Source organism: Tenrec ecaudatus, chromosome 13 (genome assembly GCF_050624435.1).
Source record: "Tenrec ecaudatus isolate mTenEca1 chromosome 13, mTenEca1.hap1, whole genome shotgun sequence".
NCBI classification, from domain to species: Eukaryota; Metazoa; Chordata; class Mammalia; order Afrosoricida; family Tenrecidae; genus Tenrec; species Tenrec ecaudatus.
In genome coordinates, this window is record NC_134542.1 from 41,636,247 (window position 1) to 41,656,142 (window position 19,896).

General features: G+C 43.3%; 1 protein-coding gene across 2 annotated transcripts in view; it reads left to right on the forward strand.

The window, feature by feature from the left end:
- RFTN2 (raftlin family member 2) overlaps positions 1-19,483 on the forward strand; it is an 81,448-nt gene extending 61,965 nt beyond the window's left edge. Inside the window, exons 8-10 of one of the 2 annotated variants that reach the window (XM_075529345.1) lie at positions 2,826-2,904; positions 12,581-12,776; positions 17,629-17,791. In XM_075529345.1, the coding sequence (XP_075385460.1) occupies positions 2,826-2,904; positions 12,581-12,776; positions 17,629-17,657 (304 nt within the window). In that variant the 3' untranslated portion in view covers positions 17,658-17,791. Of the gene's footprint in view, positions 1-2,825; positions 2,905-12,580; positions 12,777-17,628 lie in introns of both variants that reach the window. The other variant, XM_075529344.1, reaches the window with a different exon arrangement.
- The last annotated feature ends 413 nt before the right edge of the window (positions 19,484-19,896 follow it).

Consider the following 19,896-nt stretch of genomic DNA (forward strand, 5'->3'; position numbering starts at 1 on the left):
TTGAAAGAAGTGATACCAGGACAGGAAGGGGAGGAGGGAGGGGGGAGAATGGGGGAATGGATCACAATGATCTACATATAACCCCCTGCCAGTCGGGTGGACAACAGAAAAGTGAGTGAAGGGAAATATTGGTCAGTGTAAGGGTTGAAAAAACAATAAAATTTTATAAATTATCAAGGGTTCATGAGAGAGGGAGGGTGGGAGAGGGAGGGGGAAAATGAGGAGTTGATGCCAAGGGCTCAAGTAGGAAGAAAATATTTTGAAAATAATGATGGCAACAAATGTACAAATGTGCTGACACAATGGATGGATGGATGGATTGTGATAAGAGTTATACAAGCCCCAATAAAATGATTTTTAATTAAAAAAACTATACCTGCCTTATAGCAACATCATTTATAATTAGCAGGAAATGGGAAGCATCTAATTTTCCAATCATAAAGGGAAGGTTTAGTATATTTTGGTATCTCATTCGTTCAGGAAATTAAGCTGTCATGAAAAGTATGATAAAAGTGCACAAAGAAAGAACATCATGAGAAAGGCATACAGCACAGATGTGTGCAGACGCAGGGCTACAGACATGCCAGACTGACCTTCATGAAAATAGCTGTCCTGGCAGGGAAGGCTGGTAAGAGTCTTTAAACTTGGATGTGGTTTTATTTTGCAATCACAATCTTCTCTTTTTAGAGGTATTTGTTGTCGTCTGTCTTTCCAGCTACGACTTATGTATTATCATATCATAACTGCTTTGAGATCTGATAATGATTTCACAAAGGACACATGTTTGGAGGCAAAGTATTTTATATTGCCAGTTCTATGGTCAGAAAGAATTCAACAATGGAAACTGAAACTAAGGGACAACTCAAGCTGGCTCCCATGGTAAACTATAGCGGTACAGAAACCTGTGCTCAGAACTCAACCTGTGATACAATTGTAACTCATGGAGTAGCATGCAGAGAGCCAAAAGGCTTTCTCAGATATGAATTATAATTGTGTAATGTACTGCTCAAAAGAGAATAAAATGGTCCCTCCCTTGGCTAATTATCTCTCTCTTTTTAGTTTAATTCAGGACCTGTCCCCTTCCCACCCGACCTCCATTCTATTGGCCTGTCCTATTTCTTTTCCTATTATGTATACATAGGAACTCTGGTGGCATAGTAAATATGCATTGGGCTGTGATCCAAAAGGTCTGCAGTTCAAAGCGACCAACTGGCCCTCAGGAGAAAATTGAGGCTTTCTACTCCCATAAGCATTTACAGGCTCAGAAACTCACATGAGCAGCTTGACCCTGTCCTATAGGGTCGCTATGAGTGGGCACTGACCCTAGGACAGTGAGTTTGTTTTTGTTTTCTGTGTTATACGGATAGCCTAGTACCCAATACTCTGCCCTGTCTGTATTGGAGCTTGAATTCAGAGCATTAGGTTTGTGGAAGCCTTCAGTTTACAGTAGGCTACAGTTCACAGTGAGAGCCCTAGATCCAGTTTTTGGTGTCTCTACATAGATTCAGCCCCATTGAATTTTTTCTGACCATTAACCAGCTTTGCCCTCAGGCAGAAGATGTTTGAAAATGGCTTGCTCCCACTCTTCAACGCTAGGGGCAGCCTAGCCTGTAGAGATTACGCCCTGTAAGGAATTCCAAGGTACACGGGTCCACGCAGTCTTGAATCATACCATGACCATCTTGGCTGGAGGACCCTGAACCAATTTCGTAAACTTTTCTAATCAGCAGTAATGTACATATCCCAAGATCACTTTAATGTCTCTGCTGACCAGCCTGCAACTGTGATGAATTATCTGCCTCTAATCGTGATTTTTCTCACTCACTATGTTAATTCTGATTCACAGTGACCCTATAGGTCAGAGTAGAACCACCCCTGTAGTTTTCCAACACTGAATCTTTATAGAAAGCCTCATCGTTCTTCCAGGGAGCAGCTAGTGGCTGTGAACTGCTGTCCTTGCAGTTACAGCTCAACTTGTAACCCACTATCACACCAGGGCTCCTTAGAGGTCAGGATAGCAAGACTTCATCTCAAGTACTTTGGACATGTGATCAAGAAAGATAAGTCACTGAAGAAGCACATCATGCTTGGTAAAGTAGAGAGGCAGCAAAGAAGAGGAAGGTCCTCCACAAGATGGATTGACACAGTGGCTGCAACAGGGGGCTCAGCACAGGAACCATTGTGAGGATGCACAGGATGGGCGGGGTTTCATTCTGCTGTACAGAGGATCGCTGTAAGTCGGAACCAACTCTGGACGCCTAATAACCATGGCCATGATTTTGTGAAGGTTTCCTTGGCTCTTCGTGGTCTTGTTTAAGTGGCTGCATTTCTGTGAATCCTTGGACACCATTTTGACCTCATTCGAGGGTCTCCCTCATCCGGATGATCTGTCTTTGTCTTTTCCCGTTTAAGACTTAATAAATGTGTCCCTGTAACCTAAGTTATTTTACTTAATGCATTAAAAAAGAGGATACATGTTGAACATCAAAATCATCTTCACAGTTGAATTGGAAGACCTCTTTTTATTTATATATTATATATAATTAAAGATATGTCTACTCCAAATGCTTTGAAAATGATGAGGGCAAAGAATGTACAGATGTGCTTTATACAATTGATGTATGTATGGATTGCGATAGAGTTGTATGAGTCCCTAATAAAATGTTTTAAAAAATATGTCTACTCATATTTATATTTTCCCCTCAAATGCACAGTGGTGTCTTTTTTTTAAGTTCCTAGTGGGTTTTTTTAACTGAACTTAATTTAAGGTGACATAGAAAGTCTTATTAATTTTCAAAGCCTAACACTGCTGTTTTCATTTGCAGAGAAGGAAATTTGGCTACAAAGCAGGTGGTGTTCCTTCAGAGGCCAGTGATGTGGAATTCAGCCGCTCAGACACCTGAGGTAAGTGAACTTGACGTTTTACCCCCTCACCTCCATTCCAAATGATGGCTGCAGGTGAGGAAATATGCACTTGACATGGAAACTGTCTTTTGGGAAGGGCATGTGCCAGCGTCAGACCGGTCTAAACCCTGCGATAAACATACTTAATCTTGCAACAGAGTTGTGTGATCTAGTCTGTCCTGACCTCTGACCTTTTAAAAAATATCGCTTCCTCGTGTTCATGTGTTCAGCTCCTTGTTGAAGGGATACGGTGACGCTCAGGTCACCTCATACTTACTGGTTGTGCAGGTGAAATGGTTTTTCCTTCAGTGAAAGCTTTGCTTTCAAAACAGGAAATTTTCAAATGCACTTGAAAAATTCTGTAAAGTGACTTTCTTTGGATTGTATGTCAGGAAAGTATTGTTTCAGAAACCAAAGGCTTTCAATACTGGTGAAGCTAGCCGGGTATTGCCTGTACTCTGGACAGGGAGAGAGGGAGGGAGGTGGGAAGGTGGACAGGACAGTGGGGAAGCAGAGAACAGAGTGCACATGACAAAAAAAGTTGCTATGGGGCCTTTAATTTTTTTTTTAATTTTAATAAATGGCCATCAACTGAAGTATGAGTTGCCATCTAGCCAATCCAACTCCCACTTGTGGTGATGTCATGTGTGTCAGCATAGACCTGTGCTCCATAGGTTTTTCAGTGACTGGTTTTTCTTTTTTTTTTTTTAATTTTATTAGGGGCTCATACAACTCTTATCACAATCCATACATATACATTCATCAATTGTATAAAGCACATCTGTACATTCTTTACCCTAATCATTTTCTTTTTATTTTATTTTATTAGGGGCTCATACAACTCTTATCCCAATCCATACATATACACACATCAATTACACAAAGCACATTCATACATTCTTTGCCCTAATCATTTTCAAAGCATTTGCTCTCCACTTAAACCCTTTGCATCAGGCCCTCTTTCTTTTTTTTCCCCTCCCTCCCCACTACCCCCTCCCTCATGAGCCCTTGAGAATTTATAGATTGTTATTTTGTCATATCTTGCCCTATCCAGAGTCTCCCTTTCCCCCCACTCGCTGCTATCCATCTCCCAGGAAGGAGGTCATATGTGGATCCTTGTAATCAGTTCCCCTTTTCCAACCCACTCTCCCAGCATCGCCCCTCACACCCCTGGTCCTGAAGGCATCGTCCACCCTGGATTCCCTGTGCCTCCAGCTCCCATATGCACCAGTGTACAACCTCTGCCCTATCCAGTCCTGCAAGGTAGAATTCGGACCATGGTAGCTGGGGGGGCCGAAGCATCCAGGATCTGGGGGAAAGCTGTGTTCTTCATCGGCACTACATCGCACCCTGACTGACCCATCTCCTCTCCTAAACCCCTCTATGAGGGGATCTCCAGTAGCCAACAAATGGGCCTTGGGTCTCCACTCTGCACTTCCCCCTTCATTCACTATGGTATATATGTGTGTATACACACACACACATATATACACACACATACATATACATACACATATATACATATATATATATATACATTTTTTGCATGATGCCTTATACCTGGTCCCTTTGGCACCTCGTGATCACACAGGCTGGTGTGCTTCTTCCATGTGGGCTTTATTGCTTCTGAGCTAGATGGCCGCTTGTTCACCCTCAAGCCTTTAAGACCCCAGACACTATCTCTTTCGATAACTGGGCACCATCAGCTTTCTTTGCCACATTTGCTTATACACCCGCAGTGGCTGGTTTTTCAAAAGTAGATCACCAGGCCTTTCTTCTGAGGCACCCCTGTGTATACTTGGACCACCAACCTTATAGGTAGCAACTGAACATCTTAACATTGGCCATTAGTGAGACGTCTGTTAAAATCTTGTTGGAGTCCACTGCACACCTATTCAAAACCCAAACCCACTGATAGCAGATCAATTCCAACTTACAGCACCCCGACAGACAGTGTCTGGGACAAAATCTTGATGAGACCAGACAACCTCTTTCTCTAAGGAGCAGCTGGTGAGTTTGACCATGTGGTTAGCAGCCCAACATTAGCCCACAATTCTTCCAACTCCAAAATGTATTGCCATCGAGTTGATGCCAACTCATAGCGATGCTGTCAGAGAGGGTGGGACTGTGGGTTCCAAGACTGTGACTCTTTATAGGAGTAGCAAGCCCCATCGTCTGCAGAGCTGCTGGTGGTTTCTAACTGCTTCCCTTGCAGTTAGCAGTCTACCTCGTAACCACCACACCACCAGGGCGCCCTGAATACTTATTAGAATGGCTAAATTAAAGCATATACCAAGAACTGGTGAAGAAGTAGAATGCAAAGTGGCACAGCCATTCTGGAAAAGTCTAACAGTTTCTTATGTAGGTGAATATATACGTATCAGCAATATAACCCAGCAATCCCAGTCCTGAACAATATGGCAAGTGTATATTTAACTTCATAATAAATAAAACCTCATTTTCACCTCCAAAAGTCTGTACACAATGTCTATAGCAGTTCTATTCATAATTGCCCCAAATTACAAACAATCCAAATGCTTTCATGATGAATGGGTAAAATGTGATGTAGTCATATAAATAAACATTTACTGAGCAATGAGTAGGAAAAAAGCCCCTGGTAGCAAAGTGAGTTATGTTAGATGCCACCCAGCTGCTCTCCAGGAGAAAGATTAAACTTTCTAGCCCCTCAAGGAGTTACAGTCTTAGAAGCCCACAGGGGGAGTTCTACCCTGTCCCAGGGGGTCACTGTAATGAAAATTGACTCGACAGTGAGTTTGAGTTTGAGTCTTTAGACACACAGTAACTTGGATTAACCATAAAGCATTTTTTCCGAGTTTAAACAGTCAGTCTCAAAAGACTACAAACTGTATTATTCCATAGATCCTTGAAAAGGCAAAACTTAGTGAGGGAAAATGCATCAGTGGTTGCCAGGGATTGGGGTGGGGGGAGGATATGATAAAGACATACATCACGTGAGCCTGCTGGAACAGATGAAAGAAGGCTTAAATACATGGAAAGATGTCATGGATTGGAAGACTTAATACTGTAAAGATGTTATTGCTACCCAAAATCATCTATAGATTCAATGCAATCCCAATCAAACCCCCAACAGCTTCCTTTACAGAAATAGAAAACCTAGTCTTCAACATTTTGTGGAATGGCAAGCGATCCCAAATAACTAAAACAATGTTGAACAAGAAGAACAAAATAGGATGGCTCGTGTGTCCTGATTTGAAAGCATACGATACAGATGCAGTACTGAAAACATCCCAGTCCAATAAACATGTAGACCAAGGGAAACGAATTGAGAGTTCCAGGAAAATTGTCAACCAGTGTTTCACAAGGGTCCCAAGTCCATGTGCTGGAAAAAGAAGAGTCTCTTCAATAAATGGTGCTGGCTAAAAGGGATTTTCACATGCAGCAAAATAAGATGGCACCCCAGGAATCCAAAAAATAGACTTCGGGGCTTGGCACCCCATCAGACTCGATCAAAAAACGTTCAAAGAGGTCAACAGACGGACATGGAACTATATAGAAGCTTTTGTTTTTGCTTTTTCATGTCTATCTATTTAAGATAGGCAGGATAAACAGTCCCAAGGAGAAAACAATGGGACTGACGGTTCTGGGGCGACATGGGAGAGGGGAAGGGAAGTGGGGAGCCATCAATTTCAGGGACAAGTGATCTAAAATCAATGATGAGGAGGGTGTAGACTGCCTGGTGGGGCTTGATCAAGTGCAATGTAACTGAGAGGAATTACTGAAAGATGAATGAAGGTTGAACATGATAGTGGTACAAGAGGAAAGTAAAAGGAAATAGAGGACAGAACTAGGAGGCAAAGGCACTTATAGAGGTCTAAATACAGGCATGTACATGTGTAAATATATTTACATATAATTATAGGGACATAGATCCATGTACACATTGTATATGCTAAGTATTAAGATAGCAGACAGACTTTGGGCCTCTACTCAAGTACTCCCTCAAAACAAAAACACTTTGTTCTAATAACCTGACACTCTCTGATGCTCACCTTTCCTCCATGATCAGAGAAGACAAAGCAGGTGCATAAACAAATGTAGTGAAGAAAGCTGATGGTGCCCAGCTATCAAAAGATATAGCACATAGGGTCTTAACATGTTAAAGTTAAACAAGCAGCCATCTAGCTGGGAAGCAACAATGCCCACATAGAAGAAGTACACCAGCCTGTGTGATCATGAGGTGTCAACAGGATCAGGTACCAGAAGACCCAAAACAAACAAGCATATCAATACAAAAGAGGAAGGAGTAGAGGCCCAAAGCCCATCTGTAGACAATCGGACATCCTCTCACAGAAGGGTCACAGGAAGGAATGAGCCAGCCAGGGTGCAATATAGCACCGATGAAACACACAAAATTCCTCTAGTTCTTTAATGCTTCTTCCCCTCCCCGCCCACTATCATGTCCCAAGTTCTACCTTACAAATCCGGCTAGACCAGAACATGTACACTGGTTCAGATAAGAGCTTTCGACAAACAGAATCCAGGACAGATAAACCCCTCAGGAAAAATAATGGGAATAGCGATACCATGAGGGTAGGGGGAAAGTAGGGGGGAGAATGGGGGAACTGATCACAATGATGAACGTATAATACACACACACACGGTGAGGAACAACAGAAACATGGATGAAGGGACACAGTAGACTATGTGAGATATGAAAATAATAATTTATAATTAAGGCTTCATGAGGGTGGGAGGATAAGGGAGAGAGGGGGGAAATGAGTAGCTGACACCAAGGTTCAAGTAGAAAGAAATGTTTTTAAAAGGATGGTGACAACATATGTACAAATGTGCTTGACACAGTGGATGTATGGATTGTGATAAGAGCTGTAAGAGCCCCCAATAAAATGATTTAAAAAATAAAATAATTTTAAAAATAAAAAAGAAAGCAGAAAATGCACAAAGAGGAAAGGAATATGGGAAAGGAACAACAGGTGTAATCCTTTCAAAAATTATACAATGTCCCACACTGAAGCAAATAGTGTTCTATTAAAAGGTCATGTACTACAAAAAATAAATAAGACAAAATCCATGCCTCATACACAAAAACAAATTCAAAATGGATTGAGAACTTATGTATGCAAACAGAAACCAAGGCAAGCCACCAGCCAGGAGGACATATTCAAAACCTATGCACGTGACAAAAATCTAATAACCTAAATGTAGACAAAACTCGGACAACTTAATAACAAAAAGACAAATAACCCAATCATAAAATGAGCAAAGACCTTCAATCGACATTTTACCAAATATGATATTTAACTAGGCACCAAACACATGAAAAAATTATCAGGTCATTACCCATCAAAGACATGCAAGGATCAGGAGCACATCACTTGGACCCCAGATCCCTGTGCATCGATTGTCCTCAATCCAAGTGAGGGGTGACTTAGAATAGTGGCAGAGAAGCAGCAACAGCAGAACCAAGGCCAGAGCAGGGGACAGCACAGTGGCTTTCGCAGCCCAGGGTGCAAGTAAAGCTAAGTGTTTGAGGGCAGAAGGCTAGTTTTTGGAGTGGCTTCCTCCAGGCACCCACAGAGCTAGAGCTGAGTGCCTTCAGGTTGAGGCTTATAGTGGAGTGGCATGCCCTTTGGGCCTTTATTGGCATTCCTAAAAGAGCTTTGTAACATTGGTCAAGCAAGGCAGGCCCAGCCCCAGAGACAGGGCCAGAGAGAGCCTGTCTCTGGGTACAGCAGTGAAGAAACTATTTTGACTGCCCAACTGTATCCAGAGTATTTCTCACATGAATTGTAACCTATTAACTTCTGTAATAAACCCAATAATTATGAGTATTGTCTGTAACTTCTGTGTGGCTATTGCAATGAATCCTCAAATCCAGCCACAGAAGCAGGGATAGCTGGTGTCAAAATTGGGGGAAAGGAGTGGAAGATAGAGGTAATCTGACCTCAGCCCCACAGAAATTCACCTTGGACATTGTTGATGGGGAGTTTGATTTGCCTTCCCCCTTCCATATCTGGAGGAAGGCAAACGTCATCCCTACATAAGTTTTTTTGCTTTTGCTTTTTATTACACTACCATTATTGAACATTTGATCCAAGAAAAACCCTAATCAAAGGAGAGGAAATTCAGAACAGAATTCTCATCGACTCTACACTTTGTGGAGTCCTGGAGAGTGGGTGGAGTCCCTAAAACTATCACCCTTAAACCAAGAAATACCCCCTGTCGCCACCGTAAGACCTAAAGATGGTGTAGCGTAGTTAGTGAAAAGGCTCTGCCTTGGGGATTATGCTCCTTTGAGATCGAGCCATATGGGATCAAACTGACAAGAGCGACTTAGAAGATTAGCTGGGGGCCTGTGGGAGCAGTGGGGTGAAGGGAACGAGGGGGCAACCACTCAGAGGAGCAACGTGGGTGGTCGCACAACTCCAAACCTGTAATCTGTGTCCCTAAGTGTCCACGTAGAAACTGTCACCTGAGGTGCATTTTGCTGTGTGCTCAGCCACAAACTAAATAAAATGTAGTAGAAGAACAAGCGATAGTATGAGGATGTTTGAGGATATTGAACTTGTTCTATGTTATGATTACAGTGCATGGCTGTTCCACAATTCATGTTACAATTCATTGAATTCACATTTTTAAAAAAGTCAATTTCTTTGTATTAAAAATAAAGAATGCTCAACATCGCTTGCTTTATAAATCCTATAGCCTATACTTTCAAAAAAATACCTTTGCCTTTGATAAAAACTGCCTTTAGGGAATGAAATTCTTAAAAAGTATAATATAATGAGGTGATTAATGGCCCTCTATGTGAAGTTTTATATGACTGTTCCTGCTACCTCTACCTTAAAGTTTTGTTTATTTTAGAGAACAAAACTCTAAATGGATTCAAGGAAACGATATCCATAAGAAATAAGAATAAAATCAAACTCACACGGTTGCCATGGTAACCCCACGTGTGCTCAGTAGAGCTGTGCTCCACAGAGTGTTCAATGGTTGCTTTTCACAACCTGGTTGCCAGTACTTTATCTGGTGCACCTGAGTGAACTGGAACCTCCCCCTTTGCAGTTAGCAGCCCGGCAAGTTAACAGTTCACACCACCATGGGCTCCTACTGCATAGGACAAGAGCCGCTTAGCAGGATTTCACCCCAAATACTCTTCTAAATTTTCTTCTCGGATCTCATTTAATAACTTTTCTGAGTCTTCTGAAGATGCAAACAAACCCATCAAATTTTGATGACCTAAAAGTCTCCATTTCTGTTGGTTAAAAAATTCATCCCATTTTTGTTTAAGAATTATGTAAGAAACAAAAGGTTCACTTAAAATTAATTGATTCTACTTACTCAAAGTAGAGTTTCCCATCGAGTGATAATCGCAGGAGTAAATAAACCATGTAAGGGATTCCGGGGATCCAGGCAGAGCAAACGGAGTTCTATGATCTTCAAGCTTCTGTTTCCTCGTCTATAAAATAATATATAAAATTAGTACCTACCATGTTGTGAGCATTCAGTTAGAAAATATGTATAGAGTACTTGACATGTTGTTGTTGTTGTTGACAAAAGGGACCCAAAATTCATATATAATTTATACACATATTAAGTCTTAAGGAAGAGAAAGACAACATCAATTGACCTGGATGAAAGAGACCATCAGCATGAGGCTGTCATGTGTCCAAGGTTTACAGAAGCCCAGCCCCTTAAATGGGACATGGAGTACAAAGGAAACTGTCACAAAAGCATGACTGGCGGCAGATCAGTCAGTACATTACAGTTGTAGGTGGGACTACAGATGGGACCATGATCGGGACATATGCATTATGCTAAACAGAAAAGCTTCAGGGTCCAACAAGGCAGTCCAGGATACGCTATCTGACTTTCCCAGTTTCCACCAAGGCCACACCCGGGCAAGTTCCCTGTGTGAAAGGCAGGGGCGTGGTAGTAATCTACGTTCACAAATACTCTGCCCAAGGGCAAGGCTATCCCTGCAGCTGGTTAACAGAAAGAATTCAGTGTAAGCCAAAATGAATTTTGAACTTTCACTGTAACTCTAGCCTTCTGTAAACTTAGTTCTCAGAATTTCACTCTCTAACACACTGGTAATATGAGCCTTTACCAGTGTATTGTAGATCCCCCACTTTTTAAAATAATAATAATTATCTTCAGCTAGTAAATGGGAATGGAGTCCTGGTGGTGTTGTAGTTAAGCATTTGGTCAAGATCTGCGTGGTCAGCAGTTCAGAACCACCAGCAGCTCTACAGGAGAAAGATGGCTTTCTACTCCTGTTCACAGTTGTGTTAGACAGGGTTTGCTAGAGAAACAAAACCAGGACACTAATAATTTTATATATATTTATATAGATAGATAACATAAGACATAAACAGTTAATTAATTTATAAAGCAGTACAAATAGCTCAGTGCAACTCACTTCCGTGAGACAGCTAGTAGTACACCGACAGTCCTTCAGGTTTTGAGGGCGCCAGGTAGTCCTCTGTAGAGCAATCCAGGCTATCCGGGCACAGGCAGCAAACAGCAAACAGCAAACAGCATGGCGAAGCAGGTCTTGAAGGAACCTCAAGTTACAGTGACACCGTCCATGAATTAGGGGTCCCACAGGTAGTGTAGCTTGCAAATGGAGGCAAAACAAGCAAGGCAGCCGCACACTCGTCCGATGATCAAAGAGCAAGAGAGAAAGGTGAGGCTCACCGAGCCATTTATCTCTCCACCTTTTAACTACTCTCACATGTGTTCATTGGCCATGCCGGTACAACAAACCCACCTATCACAACAGTTACAGTTTCAGAAACCCACAGAGGGTCACAATGAGCCAGCATTGACATAATGGCAGTGAGAGAATATGGGAAGAAATGTACTGATATTTTTTGATACTTGAACACACACAGAGATGGATAATCCATATGAATGTGTGCTCAATGTTTTCATCACTTTCTGAGCCATATTTCTTAGTCACTCTGTCCATCAGAGCACTGTGTTCGTCTGGGTACTTTAGAGAAACAAATCCACAAAAACTCATGTAGGAGAGAGAGTTTAATATAAAGGTTAAATGCGCATCAAGAAAACATTCCAACCCAGTGCTGCCCAAGCCCACAAGTCCAACATTAACCCACATGTCCACCACCAATCCACAAGTCCTCCTCCATCTCACAAAACACACGCAATGATGCCGACTGCAGGAGGAAAGCCGAGTCAGTGAACGTGTAAGCATCTCAGCGCTGGCAGGGGTCTCCACACGGGTGCTCCAGCACCCAGGGCTGCATCGGGGTAGGTCCATGTGGCTTCTCCTCAGGATGTCTTAGAGGAAGTGAGCCTTGCCAGCTAAAACAGGGAACTGGCTAAGGCAACTGCACCCTGGTCCGACCACCAGAAAGCAAGAGACCTGAGAACTAGAAAGGGGAGGCTTACTGAGTCATTTATCTCTCCACCCTTCAATGAACCCCACATGTGTTTATTGGCCAGGTTGGCACAATAAACTAACTACCTCACCCTGTGTGAGACAACACAATGTCTTACAACTGCTGGTAGAATTCTGTCTTCATGCTTTTGTTTCTGTTTTTAAAGTACTGGTTGTGATAAAGCAGGATAGGGGGAAGACCTGTAGGACACCCTACACCCAACTGACTTGTCATTGACTGCCATGTTTCTAATGAATCATCCTTTTTAGGAAACAGGAATGGCTCTCAAAGTTTCAAGATTTTACCTGGGTGGCATTAGAGTGGAGGCCCAGTGTCGGTGCACTTGCCTCTTTTGTAAGTGGGAACATCCTGAGAAAGTCGGAAGGTCTGTGAGTGAGCCTGATGCTGTAGCGTGGAAAATCTCTTCACTGACAGAGAAACACGCATATAGTTCAAGGTGGGAAGGTGAGATCTAAAACTTCCTGTTTCTATCCATCCATGTGTATGACTGCAAACACGTGTGCATTTTGAGAAGAAACAAAAGGAGGAAAATATGCCAAGAGTTTAACAGTGACGTACATCTCTGGGAACAAGGGGTTGCCGGAGGGCTTTACTTTTGGGAGGTGGGCCAAAATTTCTATATTATGCAAATACTACTTTCATAATTTAAAAAATATTTGACTTGGAAAACACAAATATCTGTGACCACAAATCTATTTGTGTTTGTGCAAATGTGAAGAAGACGGTTTGAGATGAAGGTAAGAAGTGTGGGTTATAGTTCAACCCCAGCCTCTTCGCGACGTTGTGCAAACCCAGTCTTCTCCGCGACATTGTGCAAACCCAGTCTTCTCCGCGGCCAGGGCCTGATTCTGTAGAGTGGCTGAAGGAGAGGCCCCAGCCCAGGACAGCTCTAGACCTGACCCTCAGTTATGAAAAAGTAATTGTTGGGGGTATGGCAAAAGCTATGACCGCGTGTGGGGTGAGGATGGGGTTCGGGAGACAAACCTGTTCGTGGGGAGCCAGCCTGACTGCATGCGTCCCCAGGAGGGCTGCCCTGACGCCACACCTCTTCCGCTGCAAAGCTAGGTGACTGAACACCAGCCATTAGTACGGCGAGTGCATCCCATTGGCTCCCACTAGGGCAGTGGTTCTCGGCCTTCCGCAGGCCGCGGCCCTGCCGCGCAGTTCCTCATGTAGTCGTGATCCCCACCCCCACAGCCATAAAATTATTTTCGTTGCTACTTCTTCATTGTAATTTTGATACTGTGATGAATCAGGTGACTGCTGTGAAAGGGGTCGCGACCCACAGGTTGAGAACTGCCGCACAAAGGGAAGCAATATCATTGCTGAAAATGTATTTGCTGAAGATGTATTTGTAAACTTTTTTTTTAAAGGTGTTCTGGAAAAAAAATTTTCTTTTTGGAGACGTACTTTACCAAGAATAGGTACTTTATCATCTTTTAACACTGGAAGTTATACTTGGTGGCTTTATCATCTTTTTTTAAGATCATTTTATTGGGGACTCTTACAACTCTTGTTACAATCCATACATCAGTTGTATCTGACATATTAGTACATATATTCCATCGTTCTTTCTAGACATTTACTTTCTATTGAGCCCTTGGGATCAGCTCCTCTTTCCCCTCATACCCACCCCAAGACTTTATCATCATTTAACATTTAAAGTTAACTTTTAACATTCGAACTTATACTTAGTGGCTGCTAAAAGCGAATGAAGCGCTCTGGTGGCACTGTGGGTTAAGCACTGGGCTGCTCACCAGAAAGTTACCACTTTGAATCCACTGTGTGTTCCACGGGAGAGAAACGAGGTAGTCAACTTCTGAAAAGATTTACCACCCTGGAAAACCTTTAGAGCAGTGTTTCTCAACCTGTGGGTTGCGACCCTTTTGGGAGCCAACTCTTTCACTGCGGTTGTCCAATTCATAACAACAGCAGAATGACTGGGATGAAGCAACAAAAATAATTTTATGGTTGGGGCATCACCACCACATGAAGAACTGTATGAAAGGGTTGCGGCATGAGGAAGGTTGAGAACCACTGCAGTAGAGGGCTTTTGTTGAAGGGTCTCTATGAATCAGAACTGAAAAAAATGTGAATTAACTATTGATATCATTTTATTCTGGATAGTGCCCAATTTTCTGTTAAAGAGAGTTTTTATTAAGTATATAAGAGTTGGTCTCTCTTGGCTGGTATACAATAAGAAATTTATTGCAAATTTTACCTTTGGCCCTGGTGCCAGTGAGGAAGTGAGGAGCCGGGCTGCCAAGTGCTCTGTGGCACCCCCCTACCTTCCCCTTGTAATTCAGGCAGCGTTCAAAAGTAAACGCCTTTGTTATGCATGTGGGAAAGAGCCACAGCCAGGCTGGAGAAGCAACCCCATCTGGCAGCGCTCTTCACTCTGCCTTCTTCGTGGTCCCCTTCCAGCCCCCAATGCAGAGAGCGTGCCCTTGTGAAACCCTCAGCCTGTCAGAGCGCAGTGGGCTGTGCACTGTGCTGCTAGCTTTAAGGCCCGCAAGTTCAAAACCACTGGCGACGCTGTGGGAGAAGATGATGTCCCATAAAGCTCTAGTCTCAGAGAGCGACAGGGGCAGTTCTACGCCCTCCTAGAAGGTCACAGGAACTGGAGTCAACTTGAGGACAGTGGGTGGTCTTTTTGTTTGTTGATTAGTTGGTTTGTTTATCTGAGAGTAAAGCTATCATATTGTATGTTTGGATTCAATTCAGTACATTTGGTGAATGGGAATAAGAAGGGAAAACATTCTAGATCTGATGTTTCTCTTTCCATGATCACAGGATATTAAGGGAGTTAACAAGTTCTAATGGCAGTAAGAAATGTTCAGAGTGGTGGTTTACCAGGACATGCTACAAAGTTTCTGGTCAACTAGTAAGTGGCCAAGGGGCCATATGGCTGTGCTGTAATGCATTCAGCTCAAGCTCTGCAGGTCAGCAAGCCCACCTTCCGGAATTAAGTGCCCAGAGGCATCCCAGACCAGCCAGGCTCAGAGCAAAGGTACTCACTCAGGTCCACTTGTTTGGGTTGAGGTGTGTATTTGATGACTGCAGGGTACCGATGGAAAGCGTGACTACCATGAAAGCTGGTCTTTGTTGAGGAAGGACCCACTGCCGACTCTTGCCCATAAACTTGCCTAGACTCCAGTATCGTGGCCAAGAGAAAGATGAGCTGTCCAAGGTTGCCAGTACACTCCTCTCTCTGCAACATGCTACAGAGTGTTTCTGTGGGGTTGACCCTACGCTTGGTGACCCTATGGGACAGAGCAACACTGCGCTGTAAGGTGTCCAAGGTTGTAAATCTCCATGGGACAGACGGCCACAGCTCTCTCTAACATAGCAGCGCATGGGTTTGAGCCGCCAACCTGCTGACTAGCAGCCAAGCCCTTAGCCATGATGCCACCAGAACCGCTTCCCTACCACACACTGTTGCTAGGCACCGTGAAGTGGTGCCATCCCACAACAACTGTGTGCACAGCAGCCGGGCCTGGTCCTGCCCAGCTCACAATCGTCGTTATCCTGCAGCCCAGGGTTGCATCCACTGCATCCGTCCGTCTGGTCAAAAGTCGTCCTCTTTCTTGCCAGCGCTCTTCTTTGCCAAACATGATCTCTTTTCCCAGGACTGGTCTCTCCATGTCCAAAGTATCCTCGCTGAAGTTTCACCATGCTTGTTTCTAAAAAGCGTTCTAACTACTTCTTGCAAGACAAATGGCTGTGTTCTTCTGGCAGCCCACGTTCTTCCTCAGCATCACTCCTCAAGCGCAGCAATTCCTCTTCAGTCTCCTTCCTCATCACCCACTTACACATGCGTATGAGGCGACTGAAAATACCATGAGCTGCTGGTCAGGGCACCTTAGCCTCAAAGTGGCACCCTTGATTTCAGCACTTTAAAAAGAGGTCTGTGCATTCTCCCATTCAAGTAATGTCATAAACAGTGATTATTTTCACAGTAACCCACAAAATCCTATCTAAGAAAGCTATTTGTTTGTTTTAGTGAAAACCAGTAAAAATACCTTTGTGTTTTTCAACAGATTATTAGTGCTACCAGACTTGTGTAACACCCTGCACATCTGACCTCTGTGAATATTTTCTAAGAGAAAATGCAATCCTAGCTTCCAACTAACATGTAGTTGAACTTGCAGTGCACACACTCTAAAGCTGGGAAATCACTGTGCCTTTGTAACATACTCTTCAGTTCTTTTAGGGTTGAGTGCCTGAGAGTCTGTGATCAAATTCTAATCTATGTCATGTTGTCAGCGCTTAGTGAGTCCTTGTAATGAAATCTCATGGGGAGTCTGGGCGTCCACATGCTCACAAACGAAACCCACGGCTGTCGAGTCAATTTTGACTCATCACAACCTGAGGACAGAGTAGAACTGCGCCACAGTTTTTCCCACAATGTAAATCTTTATCTTTATGAACGAAGGTAGCCTCCTTTCCCTGTGGTTAAGTCAGTGGGTTCAAACTGCTCACCTTCTGGTTAGCAGCCCAATGCTTAGCTCAGAGCACTGCCAGGACATCTTTCCACATGCTCATCTACTATAATTCTCCTCCTTGGGCTTCCCTGTCTTTGAGATATCTTTTGACCTAAGTTTCCTTGGCCGAGACCATACCCTCTTTTATTCTAAACCTGACCAAGGATACTGTCAGCCCAGGCTAAATATCAGCAAGAATGTCCATAGTGTATTAGATCACCTGAAGAGTACACACATGCCTGTTGTCAGGCAGAACCTGTTGATGGCGAAACAGGAAGATGTTTCTGACCCAGGAACATATTACAGGCATTGGTTCAAAATAGTTGTGGTTTGAATTGTCCGTGATTATTGGAATTATTCCTGAATAAAATGGCTGTAGGGGGCCACTGAATTCCCATGCCACCCCTCTTTTTTGTTGTTTCGATCCCAACTACAGCCAAGAAGGAAAATGGAAGTTTTCATGTGTTTCCATTTTATCTACGAAAAATTAGCTCTGAAAGGTGAGCGCCTTCAAATGCCATGAAAAGGGAAACTCCTTAAGATCTGCTGCTGAATTCATCCTGCAGACTTGCATTCACTGTGCTGCCGACATGACCAGGTGTCTCTCCCCAGAGATGCTCTCCCCACACCTGCAAAGGGCTGCCGAGCACAGGGGAGGGGGGCTCGCCTGGAAGTGGGGGAGGAGGGTGACTCCGAGCTCGTCCTTGGAGAATGAGCAGGTTTAGGCCAAGAAACAAAGTGTCCATCATAGGGCAAAAGAATAGGGCGGTACCCATCATTTTTTTACTTCTGGATCCTATCTCTTGTTTCAGGGGAAAAGCAACCGCCCTGTCAAAGGTGAATCCAAGAACAAGTTAACCAACAGGAGCATTGGATCTGACACGGCCACCTCAAGATCGACAGAGTGCCGACCGCAGCCTGAGGAGTGTCCCCTCTCTGTTTCAAGTGAATGCTGGCTGAAAGGGGAGAGGGCTGTGCGGTACAGCAGTTTCACCGGCCTGGGCAGCAGTGACAGTGTCCTGCGGGAGTTAGAGGATGGACAGCTCGATCCGGAAGATGGAGTCACGCAGGTCACTTGCATGTGAGCAAGGAGGTGCAGGAACGGAAGGCCCTGTAAATACTTGTGGAAATGATAGCCAACTGGCCTTATCACCCTACTCTGTCTGCCTGTATGTAACGCTCTGCCTCCTGCCTCCTGTCTGTGTACGCTTCCACCCGACCTCCAAGACAAGGAAGGATAGCCAGGGTGTTTCTAATTGTAGGAGTGTGTTTACACGTCTCTCAATTAAACAGCTGTTTAAACAGATGTTCCGATAGTAAGTGATCATCTCCTTCAGTTTCTTGTGAATGTACAACATGCACTTTTATGCTGGTTCCTGGGAGGAAGACTAAATGCCTCGATCTGTATTTTACCCAGCTAGAGAGTTCTTAGGAAAGCACAGTCCTACCATATGCTGAAACATCGTCTCTCCTTATCTCTCACACACCTACACACACATGTAGACACAAATAAAGGCCTTCGTAAGGAAGAGAAGTCACCACAATCCAAATGTTGTCTTCAACATGGCCCATGTATAAAAACAACTCCTTACTCTTGAAATACTTTGGGGCAAAAAAAAATCCTTTTTCTATGTCTTGCTTTTAAAGAGTCGCCAGTTTACTGAGCCATGTTTCTCTAACGGCCTAGAAATAGAACAGAGGTGCATCCCTTAAAGTGCAATACTAAAAGAACTAACGATCTCCCTGTGTGAAAAACTGTGCAAGAAAGGTGCATTTGCTTTCTTTTAAAATATATTATGGGAGGGGGCGGGGATCAGCATTCAGTGGAAAGGGAAGTCTTTTACATCCATTTAGATGTTAGTAATGCTGTTATGTTGACTTGCTAAATCCTGAAGAATGTTGAAGACCAGAATCTTCAATCCTGCAGTGTAGGAAGGTGCTCAGTCACCCCTGCTCTATCTCTGCTTTTCTTGCCTCTGTTAGTGGGATGCCTTTGCCATGCCCTTTCCACAAGTGTAAACAGGTAAAGATTAAAGTTTCACAAGCTCAAGAGCATTCATTTATCTACAGAAGGCTTGCTTTGAAAGGTGAGAACTGTCGAATAAATTCTAACTGACTATACCATTGAATTCAGCCTGTCAATTTTAATTAACATGGGTGTTGACATTGTAAGCACATTAAAATAATAAACTATCATTTGTGATGAATTCTTGTTTTCTCAAATGCAGATACACATAATATATTGTAGACATATAACAGGTATGTATTACAAGTTACCAACAATATAATACAAGGATAATAAGCCAATCTCCATGAATGGTTGATAGGATTAACCTGGAATTATTCCACTCAGTAAAGGAAGAATGGCCATAAGTATAAAGGAATTTAAGACTCTACTGAGTAGAGTCTTAAACAACTTAAAAGTAGAGTGTAGAACAGTGGTTCTCAACCTGTGGGTCGCAACCCCCTTGAGGGTCGAACGACCCTTTCACAGGGGTCACCAAGGATTGGCAAACACTTATTTCAGATGGTCTTAGGAACCGAGACACCACTCCTCTATCCATCTCCAGGCAGGGTCACCAACATGCAGATACGCCCACATACGAGTACTGAACGTGAAGACTGTTATTCATGCTACACCATGCTTCAAGAGAAAATTTCATTTATTTGTAATTAGAAATAAATATTTCACAGTATATAATTACATGTTGTTTTGTGATTAATCACTATGCTTTAATGATGTTCAATTTGGAACAATGAAAATACATCCTGCATATCAGATATTTACATGGTGATCCATAACAGTAGCAAAATTACAGTTATGAAGTAGCAACGAAAATAATTTTATGGTTGGGGGGGGGTCACCACAGCATGAGGAACTGTATGAAAGGGCCGCGGCATGAGGAAGGTTGAGAACCGCTGCTGTAGTGACTTGCAGGCTGCGGTGCTGTTGGAAGCTATGTCACCAGTAGTTCAACTACCAGCAGACTCACCCAAGGTGGACAGGTTTCAGTGGAGCTTCTAGACTAAACACAAACTACAGAGAGGGGCTAGGCTGTCCACGTATGAGGGATTAACCA